Source organism: Semicossyphus pulcher, unplaced genomic scaffold (genome assembly GCF_022749685.1).
Source record: "Semicossyphus pulcher isolate SPU_LCO1_2020_fin unplaced genomic scaffold, fSemPul1.0.p SCAF_1, whole genome shotgun sequence".
NCBI lineage: Eukaryota > Metazoa > Chordata > Actinopteri > Labriformes > Labridae > Semicossyphus > Semicossyphus pulcher.
The window spans coordinates 11,313,635-11,325,681 of NW_027211603.1; the positions used below are offsets into that span (position 1 = coordinate 11,313,635).

The 12,047-nt window shown below is 39.8% G+C and overlaps 1 protein-coding gene across 4 annotated transcripts in view; it reads left to right on the forward strand.

Moving 5' to 3' along the window:
- Positions 1-11,519, forward strand: part of LOC138605332 (protocadherin-9) — a 220,844-nt gene extending 209,325 nt beyond the window's left edge. For all 4 annotated transcript variants that reach the window (XM_069677934.1, XM_069679326.1, XM_069678682.1 and 1 more), the window contains one exon: positions 9,464-11,519. In XM_069677934.1, the coding sequence (XP_069534035.1) occupies positions 9,464-9,834 (371 nt within the window). In that variant the 3' untranslated portion in view covers positions 9,835-11,519. The remainder of the gene's footprint in view (positions 1-9,463) is intronic.
- Positions 11,520-12,047: the final 528 nt, after the last annotated feature.

A 12,047-nucleotide genomic window follows, 5' to 3' on the forward strand; every position in this document is an offset into this window, starting at 1 on the left:
GTAGAAAACCTGTGAAATGAAGAGTCTCATTTCTTGAGCTTCATTTCCACCATAATCACACAGACATCAGTGGAACGTTTCTTTCATCACACACTGTGCTGCAAACAGTTCACTTAACAGGAGGAATGTGTGGGTGCAATAGAGTGTACCTTTGTTGAATATTTGAATTACAAATTGATCTGAGAATAGTTTTAAGAGCGGTTTAAGCCAATAAGATGTACCAGTGATCATGAAAAATTATGTAAATGACGGTCATTTTTTTGACAAGCTTGTTTTTCATACTCGTCTTTACCTTCCCTTTTGCTTACCTTCTCTTCCATCTTCTATCTCTCTGACCACCCTTCACTTCCATTCTGTGGCTTTGTCTTCTTCTTTTTTTTTTTTTTCCTGTTTCGACTCCCTCCTGCCCTTCATCTCCTCTCATGAGAAGCTGCTGCCTGGCCTCAAAGGGAGCACAAGAAAGGATCCATCAGCCAGACTAGTATTCTCTGGAGGACGCATCCGGCGTGTTGCTCTGTTCTGCTCGGCTCACTATCATATCTATCCAACCCCAGATAGCCTTTACTGTAGATCACAGGACCTGTTTTCAAATTTGCTGCAAAGCTGTATGCGGCTGTAATTCCATGTCTTGTTGGACACCGACCACCACACCACTCACATATTTCCCAGAGCTATTTACTATCTATTTACTCTTGGTGTGAGGCAGATCTCTAAGAATACAGGCTATCTTTATAGCACTGTATATCATTATACGCCTTGATGTATACAGTGATGGATTGCTGGTGTATGTATGTATGCATGTTTTCTAGAGGAGGATGAAAGGGTCAGAGAGAAAACCCACAGCAGATTTACAGCACGGAAGGCTAATCTGCCAGACGTATCTTGTGGGTTTTTGTGCAGCAGCTGGAGACGGCGCGATGGCACTTTGAGCCTCCATGCTGGACCAAAACAAAGCCTCATTCATCCCCAAATAACAACATCTGGGCGTTCTTAACAGCATGGATAAATAAACAAGCCCCGTGGACACTAAATCCCCCACACTCAATCACTCTCACTCCCCCATCGCCCGCTCCCTCTCGCCATTCTGAAGGCTGTAGGTTGTTGGTGTGGGACTGGCACATCAGCACTGATAGTGTGCATCCAATTAATTAGCCAAACGTTATCTCATTAGTGATAGCCGGAAGATTGAAACAAGAACACTCCCTTACAGTTGCAAACAACCTCCGGCCCAAAAAAAAAAAAATATTGGAGGATGATTCTCTTCTCCTCTGTAACCTCTGTGATCTGCTGAAGCTGAGTAGGAGGACTGAAAGAGAGACAAGTGAATGCTTTTTGGTCAAAGTGTCCATCGTTAAAACAGCTACACCGCTCATGGCTCACATTTATTCAACAGCTTCTGCAGAATTAAACAGAGCCGCCCCGAGCACATCCTAATGACTCCGTATCAGGAGGCAATCTAATGGTTTCTCTGTCTTGAAGTTATCTGTCTTTGTGGACATCTGCAGCATCCGCGCAGTAGCTGTAAGCAAAAGTCAGCACCATCTGACACAGTTGTGAATCCCTTGCATTCCTCAACACCTGTGCCTCAATGTTATTTAAAGCACTCAGGGGTTCTGCACCAAACATCAGCCACTGGCTATTTGCTTGTGTGTGCTTTTGTGTGTTTGTGTGCAGGGAGAAACTTGTCTTCCTGAGCATAGTAACCATGAGCAACAAGCTATGGGAAGACACAGCCATTTTCATATGAATGAATGGAACATTTGAATGTATACTGTGTTATATGCAGAAGAGGTGTGACTTTGCAAAATGAGCTGAATATGCAAGCTGTGTGACAGTTTGCATCAATAAATCAATATATCAAAACAAATAGAGTTCTAGGTCTCACCTTTACTCTTAAATAATTTACATGACAGAGGTTTTTTTTTCTTTTAGCAGGGATAGGCTTCCTTTGGTTTTTTTCCCCATGAACACTGACACACACGAGACCTGAACGCATCATAGCAGTTTGGGGAAATTGGAGGAAATTCAAAATCAGGATTTCAGAAATATTACCGTTGCATGGATTTGCATACAGCTGCAAAAAAGAAAAAAATGCACGTTTGTCATACTGCACTAACACGGTTACTTTGAACCAGCCAGCCAGCCAGCCAGTCGCTCTTGATATTTAAAGCCAAATGTTGTAATAGTTTGGGTTTTCCTTGATATGACTACTCTATATGGAGACTGTATAGATGTACACACTACCAATCACCAACTTATAAGAATCTCGTTTTTCATTTAATTTCTGTTAAGTCACTATCTATCACCGAATGAGGTAACACAATGGTGATTGAGCCTATGGCCCACTAAAGGAAGCCTTTTCATTTTGGTGACTTTAGCGGAAAAAATCACAAGCGGCGCCCAGTTAGTGACGCGTTTTCCATCAGCCAGCAGTGGTTGGTCTGCCAGAGAGGGTAGGCGGACCTAAGCGGCTGCTTTTCCGGTCTCTGCAAGTGTTGCGAGTAAACAGTAATCTGCTATGGCTGAACAAACAAAGAAAAGATCGATGACTACAGATACAACTTCAAAAATACGTGAAAATCCAAAGAAAAAGAAACAAATTGGACGCTCAGATGAAGGCAAACAGTCTAAAAAGGAAAGCGAAGTGTGCTCCCGCAATAAATGCTTTATTGCCATAGGTTCCGCCAAAGAGAATGAAACTGAAATATTCAAGATTAGCACTTTAATACCAGCTACACTCCCCATTTACATTGTGGTTTGTCGACTGTAAAATGTCACTTTGATACAGTACAGTGAATGTGAAAGCCCACATCTTTTCAAGATATAATTACACTCACAAAGAGGCATCCACTGCATGCATTTTATATTGGAAAAATGGGCCTAGCTTCTTTTATTTTTGTGCAAAAAAAAGATTGGATTAAAAAAAAAGGATCTATTTGAAAGGGTCTCTCATCTTTTAGAGTAGCATAAACAAACATAACAGTCTAACATCTATATTTCTCTGGGCCTGCCGGGATTCCAGATTTACGAGCGTGTTTGTGGAGCAGCGGTACAATAGAGTACATACCCAGCAGCCTCTTATCTACAGCTGTAGTGTCATGGTGTGCTTGTGCTTATCACATGTCCGCAGCTCCTCAAGGTTTCAGCAGGAGTAGCAGGATGTCACTTGACACCCTCTGGGGTTTTTTTCCCAAGTCGGACGGTTTCTCAGCTTTGACAGATTCTTGATTATGCTATTTGCATGTATGTAACCGTGCATGAATGAATGCAGTGTCAAATGGAAATACAAAATTCAGTGTCACTGGCAATATGCTCAATCACCAGCCTATTCACAATGGTGATACATGGCACAAGATGTCTTTCTGATTACAGAGTAGGAAGTCAGGGTGTAATGAGGCAAACGTGCATGTTCCTGGCCGAAGATTATCAGGAGCAAGCTGCTTAATTAATAATTTAAGGCAGATTAGATCACTAACCTGTCAGGATGATCACAAAGAGCTGTGCAGGAATAAGAAAAAGGTGAAAACAAAGATTTATCTCTGTGTGTATTGATTATGCGAGTGTGAAAAATCTGGGCAATAGCAGGTCAGGCCTCAAGAGAACTGAGTCAATGACAAACGGAACAGAAGTAAACAAAGAGAAGTCATTGGCTAATATGGAGTTAAGGCAGGTTACAGACTGTGCTTAATAAACGAGCCCTGCATCTGGAAGCATATTTTTATGATGCCAAAGAGTCTGTTCCACAGGGAGGAGGGCTGACGGCGGAACGTTACACCTCCAGCAGTGTCCTTTCAATTAAACGGACCGACATATTTCTGCACGCTGTTAAGGGTAGGACTCCATCTGCATATGTAACAACAGGGAGCCGGTGAAGAGAGATTGAGGCGCAGGTAATGTGTTGTGCCGTGTTTTGGTTTTTGTTTGAAATATTTGATCTGCTGAGTCTGAGTTTTGAATAAGCGAGAGATTTTTTTTAAGCAGGGAGTTTGGCTGCTGGAGGGTGTAATACCACAGAACTTTATTTTGAAGGGAACAAAAGAATTGTCAGCCTTCTTTTTTTTTCTCCGTTGGTTAAGGAGGGAAGATATCCTGGAGATGTTACTGAAGTGAAAATGTATTTCATTGTGCTCCAATGAAAAAATATAAGCACAAGTTCTAGACATAGATTTGACTAAACATGTGACATTTTTAAAAATGTCCTAATGTGTTCTAATGGATAGTTTCCAGTTTGTATGTTTGCTCAAGTTTGCATTCCTTGTATGGGATGGCATAAGGTCGGCAGCGTTTCTTGTGTACTCAGCCGCCTGTAGCCAGTAGGTCTTTGGTTATTGGGACATTAATTATGCTTAAGATAAAGCTAACACCACAATGTACTGTTATTTGGCCATCACTTTTCCTGCTGAAAACAAATATGTAGGTTTGTAAGTGTGATTCTCTTAGCTACTCCATGGCAACTAGAGAGGTACCCCCTCAGGTGCAAGTATCCCTTGGAATTGCACCCTTCTTTAGATATCACTGTTCTATGTGTGTATATTCTTTAAACTTATAAGCTCAATACCAAAAGTGGTCTTTCAATCAGGCTTTGTCCCTGCATTGTCTCAAACAGCAGGTATGCACAGATTAGAAGAGAAAATGCCTGATTCAAATTATCCTCCGCTGCCCACTTGGGCCACTGATTGTTTCAATCTACATGCAAATGGTTATGTTTATTACACCGAGGGAATAGCAAAGCACAAAGTGCCCTTGATTAATGACTTGCTCTGCTTTTGTTATAGAAAATGAAAGACAGACATAACAGTCACCTAATTCTGCCTTTATAAATATCGGATAAACGGATGTACTATTCACAAATTACAGGTTTCCTTTGCTTTATCTATGATTTTTTAAGCTTCCCATGATTACAAATTCTGAAGAAATATCACAAAGTCACTTTCCACCATTACCATGCCTTCATTATAATAATGTGAGTAGTAACAATGTAAATAGTTCCTCTGCTAAACAGAGACACCATGTCCACGCGTGCCGTCCTTTCCCTTCCGTATATCACTCTCCCTTAACAGCTCCCCAGATGTCCCCTCACTCGTCTACAATCTCATTTGAGGGATTCATCTCCCTGTCTCTGGGGTACCATGTATTATTGCTGTCCGTGGTTCTTCATGCAACTATGATAATGTGTGTCTTGGTTAGACTCCTCACACGCCAATTATGGCTGCCTGTTATTGTGATGGACTCCACATTCATGCAGAAGAGTGAGCGACTCTCTCCTCGGGCCGAGGCGTCACTCATCACACATCATACATTAGAACAGGCGACACTATTTATACGCTAGGAGAAAAAAAACTTCAACAGAAGATGGGGTTATTTATTTATTGATTATATGGTAAACAAGTGGCAAACATAAAACTCACTACTTATTTAAAAGGATTTTAAATCTCAATCCATCATTCCATTCTCTTCCACGTATCCGTGGCCAGGTCACAGTGGCAGCAGGCTAAGCACGTTAACCCAGACGTCCCTCTCCAATGCAACGTTTTCCACCTCCTCCTGGGGGATACTGAGGCATCCCCAGGCTAGATAGGACATATAATCCAACAAGCTCTTGGTCTACCCTGTGTACTTCTCCCCCTGTTGGACATGTCCAGAAAACCTCCAATGGGAGGCGCCCCGGAGTCATCCCTATAATCATGCTTTTAATAGAAGTAGGGGCTGATGCCGTCATGTGGGCTTGTTTTTTGTTTCAAACACATACAGGACTTGCACCCTGGAGACCATGATTCCTGCGCCAGTGAAAAAGGCAAAGTTGATTTTTTTGTGACTGGGATAATTCAAATAACATTCTTAACATGATGTGATATCTCTCTTTTATAATGAACTTAGTGTATCATTCTTTAACCAAAGCCAATATATATTTTGTGTAACATAACCAAGTAGTTTTGATACTTAAACTAACTTAAGGTTAAGTGTTCAGCTGAGCTTTAAACCCAAGAGAGCAGCTTGAACCAGTGGGAGACAGCCATAAACATTGGTAAATCAAGCAATCAGCTGGTGCAGTTAGAAGCTCCATTTTTGGTTGTTAAATCTCAGTGGGATTGACCGTTTACAGTTTTGATCCAGTGTAAAACATGCTACTTAAGGAAGCTTAAGAAGCCATGTATACTACTTATTTGTATGCAGTTCATAAAATTAATTTCCACCATTTGTAAATGTGCGTATCAATGATTCTCTAATGATTCAACTAACTTGTAGTAGTGACTTTAACGCAGTTTAACGAGTCGATATAAACTAGCGTAGAGTTTCTCCATACATTCTCCTCCTGTAATAAGCTAATTCTAAATAACACACCTTCAAATGTTCTAGGTAAGTGTACATTAATGAAAAGAAAAACAGGCACAGGCAGGAGTTTGAAAAATAAAAAAGCCCTTTGAAATATTACAGAAGCTACCCAGCAGCCAATTAGCTTCATGAGAAGCAAAGGGACAAATTAGGACAAATAGTCACCATTTTCTGTTGTAGGACACAAATAAATGAATTCATTAGTCTTTGAAGCTTGATATACAAACACAGACAGAATTGAAAAGAGTTCTTTCTACAAGGACAATAAAAGTGACTCAAAGGAGAAGAGTTCTTCAAATAAGAGAACAGTCCTATATTTCATGCATTATGCAGGTTTTCTTCTATCAAATTAGATTTAAACAATACCATCTGAAACAATGAGTTTTTGATTTGTGTCTGAATAGTGACGCATGTTCATCAGAGCAGTAGACAGATGGTAGCATTGATGTAGAAAGGAAATATATTATTTGTTGGGATTCAATTTCCTTTGGACATTATTTTTGTTTTTTGTGTTGAACAATATCTAATGTGAAATAAATTAACAGTAATATCCACGATTTATGCTGAAGGAAATTCAGCATAATTTGCAGAAATTTGAAGTGTCTTTATAAATGTGTTGACATAGACATATTTCACTTTTGGGTTGTATGGACAACTTTTTGCTGAAAGTTTGAGATTCAAAGATACGTAAGAAGGGTACGCCGCTGTGGTATAATGGCATCTCTTATAAGGATGTAGTGTACATCACTGTGGTATAATGGAATCTCTTATAAGGCTGTAGTACATCACTGAGGTATAATGGCATCTCTTATAAGGCTGTAGTGTACATCACTGTGGTATAATGGCATCTCTTGTAAGGCTGTAGTGTACATTACTGTGCTATAATGGCATCTCTTATAAGGCTGTAGTGTACATTACTGTGCTATAATGGCATCTCTTATAAGGCTGTAGTACATTGCTGTGGTATAATGGTATCTCTTATAAGGCTGTAGTGTACATCACTGTGATATAATGGCATCTCTTATAAGGCTGTAGTGTACATTACTGTGGTATAATGGCATCTCTTATAAGGATGTAGTGTACATCACTGAGGTATAATGGCATCTCTTATAAGGCTGTAGTGTACATCACTGTGGTATAATGGCATCTCTTATAAGGCTGTAGTGTACATCACTGTGGTATAATGGCATCTCTTATAAGGCTGTAGTGTACATTACTGTGGTATAATGGCATCTCTTATAAGGCTGTAGTGTACATTACTGTGCTATAATGGCATCTCTTATAAGGCTGTAGTACATTGCTGTGGTATAATGGTATCTCTTATAAGGCTGTAGTGTACATTACTGTGGTATAATGGCATCTCTTATAAGGATGTAGTGTACATCACTGTGGTATAATGGCATCTCTTATACGGCTGTAGTACATCACTGTGGTATAATGGCATCTCTTATAAGGCTGTAGTGTACATCACTGTGATATAATGGCATCTCTTATAAGGCTGTAGTGTACATTACTGTGGTATAATGGCATCTCTTATAAGGCTGCAGTGTACATTACTGGGGTATAATGGCATCTCTTATAAGGATGTAGTGAACATCACTGTGGTATAATGGCATCTCTTATAAGGATGTAGTGTACATTACTGTGGTATAATGGCATCTCTTATAAGGCTGTAGCGTACATGTTGTGGTATAATGGCATCTCTTATAAGGCTGTAGTGTACATCGCTGTGGTATAATGGCATCTCTTATAAGGCTGTAGTGAACATTACTGAGGTATAATGGCATCTCTTAAAAGGCTGTAGAGTACATCACTGTGGTACAATGGCATCGCTAATAGTATAGGCACTGTAAATATCTCTAAGGACTCAAATGATGCTGCTCAAAGAGAACTCATTCATTCTTTCAACTTTCTCAAGATCTATAGATCCTCGATGGTCCCAGCTCCCAAAATCTCAGTACATACATTTTTCCAACTGCTGGTTGGGCCACTGAATTCAGCTTAGTCAACTCACATGACACAGACTTTATATGTGAGATGGAGAGCTGAGGGAACTCATTGATGCAAAATACAGCTCCAGGCTGAGCTAAATGTGGGTACTTTAAATGTTGTAGATATGACCAGACAAGCAGTGGCCACTTTATAGTTTATAACTTCTAATACAGAGTTGGACTTTATTCTGGGCCTAGGACAACCTTTTCTCTACATCATTACACCGACACTAGAGGCCAGTTCCTTCAACATGGATTTGATGTGTTTATGCAAAATTCTGACCCTGCCTTCTGCATCTTTGACATCTTTTACCGTCCTGTTTCTTCTCGCCTGTGTCGTCAGTAGCCTTAGTTCCCTGTTTTCAGCTTCAAGGATTCAGAGATGCTCTTCTTCATAGCAATTGTAATGCATGGTTATCTGAGTTTCTGTCAGCCTTCTGTCAGCTCGAACCAGCCTGGCCATTCCCCTCTGACCTCCCTCATTAACAAGGTTTTTTCGCCCACAGAACTGCCGCTCACGGAATGTTGATTCTCGCATCATTCTCTGTAAACTCTAGGGACTGTTGTGCATGACTATCCCAGGAGATGAGCAGTTTCTGAGATGCTCAAAACACCCGGTCTGGAACCAACAGTCATTATACTGTTGAAGTTGCTTGGTTTCCATGTCTTTTTCTTTTTTTGGGTATAATTCTAATGTTTGCTCTGAACAACAACTAAAACAGTTGACCATGTCTTTAATGCATTGAATTGTTGGCCTATTTTTGGCTGGTTAGAAGTGTACCAACTAAATTGTTACACTTTAGGTGCTTCACATCTTGTGCTTCAAGTACAAGGTCATACTGTACCCACAGTAACCAGTTTTTAAGATTGGAAAAGTTTCAGAACTTAAAGTTTTTATACAATTTATGGCTTTGTCTGTAACTTTTATATCTCTTAAACATAAGGGATCAATCAAACGGCCTCCACTGGTACATGTCATCACTCTTGCTTGGTAGACTGAGATATAGTTCTTAAATCCATTCTGCAGTGTGCTACAAACTCCAGTTTCAGTCATATTCAAGAGGTTATGATCCAGTTCTAATCATTGATCTGTATGATTGCTGATATAAATTCACCTTAATTCTCTTCTTCTTCTGCAGATGGCCCCCTGGGACCTCGTGGCCTAGTGGAAGCTACAGAGATGTGCACACAGGAATGCTTAGTCCTGGGACATTCAGACAACTGCTGGATGCCCCCGACATTGGGAACATACCAGCAGCCAAAATCACCAGTGTCCGGCTTTGGGTCTCAGCGGGAGTGGGGTCCCAAGGACAAACTTCTCAATGGACACACTCTGACCAGAACCTGGAAAAATGAGAGTGGGCGGTCAGAGCATTTTGGCGACAGGAAGCAGTTTGGGAGCGGAGAGGGACACTTCACCAGCAGTGGCATGGCTGATATTCCACTGGTGAGTCTGAAGTCGTGCCAGCCATCCTCCTGCCCAGACAGCCCAAAGGACCAGCAGCTATAAGACGGACTTTGCTTCTGCGCTGTGAGACGTCCTTACATCTGGACACAGCAAACAGACGAAGCAACTCACCTGAGCTCCTCTCCTGTTTTATTCTTTTCTTTCGACTTTCATCTCCTCCCACTTAAGTTAATGCTTCTGCAGTCTGCTAGCCACATGTACAATGTAGGCCACAAAACTATAGTGCTTATGCTGTGTTCTCTACAATTCAACTTTACTATCGCTCTAGAGGAAACCTCTTTTTTTATGAACCTCCATGGATTTTCTTCTGTATAACATTTTCTGTCCACTTCATGTGTGACTTGGACAAGCGGAGGAAGGAAATGCGTAAAATGGAGAAAACAAATTACGAGAAAAAAAAAAAAACATGGCTGACCAGTATATACAAATATTTGTGGTGTGGTTGTTATTGAGTTGTTCAGGACTATATTAATCGACACAATCAAAGAAAATGGAATTACATTTCAGAAAGTGTTGATCTAATAACACTGTTAGTGGACACTTGTTTATTCTGTCATTGTCTGTGTGTTTGTAAATAAGACTTATTAACCACTATCATGTACCCGTAATAACCACAGTGAATAGGACAGTTCTTGGCTGTTGTCATCGTAATGACTTGTCATCAGGATGTGGGATCCCAGCTGGACAATGCTCTTGAAAATTGGCTTTATGTACAACAAGAAAACATTTAACCCAATTCTTTATAATCCTACGGTTGATTTTGAAATTTCCATCCCGTTATATAATCAATGTTTCCCATATTTCATAATGATTTCCTTCTAGTACTGCAAAACCACAGGCAAACCTTTTTTAAAAAAAAGACATTTTGTATGAAGGATGTCAGTGCTCAATATGTGCATTATAAAAATGAAAAGCTCTGAAAGCTCTCCTCTATAAACTGATTTTCAAAGTGTTCAGTACAATTAAATAGCAATATATTTGTAAATGGCTAAATGTTTTATCTAACGTTGATCTTATTACTGTATAGATTTTATTCAAATTGTGATTTGACTGAGTGCAATCCCTCAGTTGTACCTGCAATTTATCGACATGTGTATATATATTATTTCCACGCAGGCTATGATTTTCCATACGTAAGAAAACACCGATTAAGATAACACTTTAATCACTGTGCCTTCATGATGATCCTTCAAACACTGAATTGTGCTCCGTTAAATGACATGCACATGTTGGCTACAGAGATCCTGTCTGATAATAAAACGCCTTACGCATTGAACATTTGCCAAATTAAGAGACGTAATCACACTAATGCTACAGTACAGAATCAAGTTGGTACTGAGGTAAAATCACAAAGGCATGTGCAGGATCAACAATGAAAGATCATGTGTCATTCCACTGTCTGAAAAGGTTTGTTTTATTCCACAGCATGGAAGGCAAATTACACAATGGAATAGCATGCTAAAAGATATAGCTTTTAAAAATTAATCATTTTTGTGTCATTTTATTTTCTTGGAATAGAGTTGATTTGTGCATTAAGGAGACATTCAGTTTGTAAAGCACTTTCATATTTATGTCACAGTATAAAGAAGTTAAGTGGGATGGAGTGATTTGCTTATCGCAGTATGTTTGTCAGTTGTGAGGGTGTTTGACATCACAGATACTGAAACAGTTAATCCTTGTTCCTACTCTACAGGTATACAGCTACTGCAATAAATGTTTTAATTATGTGTATGCTTAATTTGTGTACAGGATAATCACCTCATGACTTCCGTGTCTGTTTTGTGTAGGTGTATGACCACATTAACCACATTTCCGAAATGATTTGGTTCAACATAAGGTGGAATTTATTTCTAGAGCACAGCACAGTGATACATACATACATTGCTTTAAGAGTCTTTCTTGTAGGGCAGCCAGACCATTCCCATTACCTGAACACAGCATCTACTTTATTAGCATATCTTGGCTTGAAATGAAGACGAGGCTATTTTATGTGAACCATGTTAAAACATCGCCTATATAAGGAGTTGCCCCCTGGATGGCCATTACTCCAGTTTTCACGGTATGTCGTTATAAAAAGCATAAAGCTCCCTAAAACATTATCTCACTGTCAATATGGCTTAAAAGCCCTCCTGTATATTAACAAAACTGCAAAGCCTGAAGTAGAAATTTATGGGGCTGATATTTTTTAAAGAGGGATGCCATAGAAAAGCAGTAAGCTCTGGTGCGTTTCTTTAAGAACTAAAATTAGCTTCGGT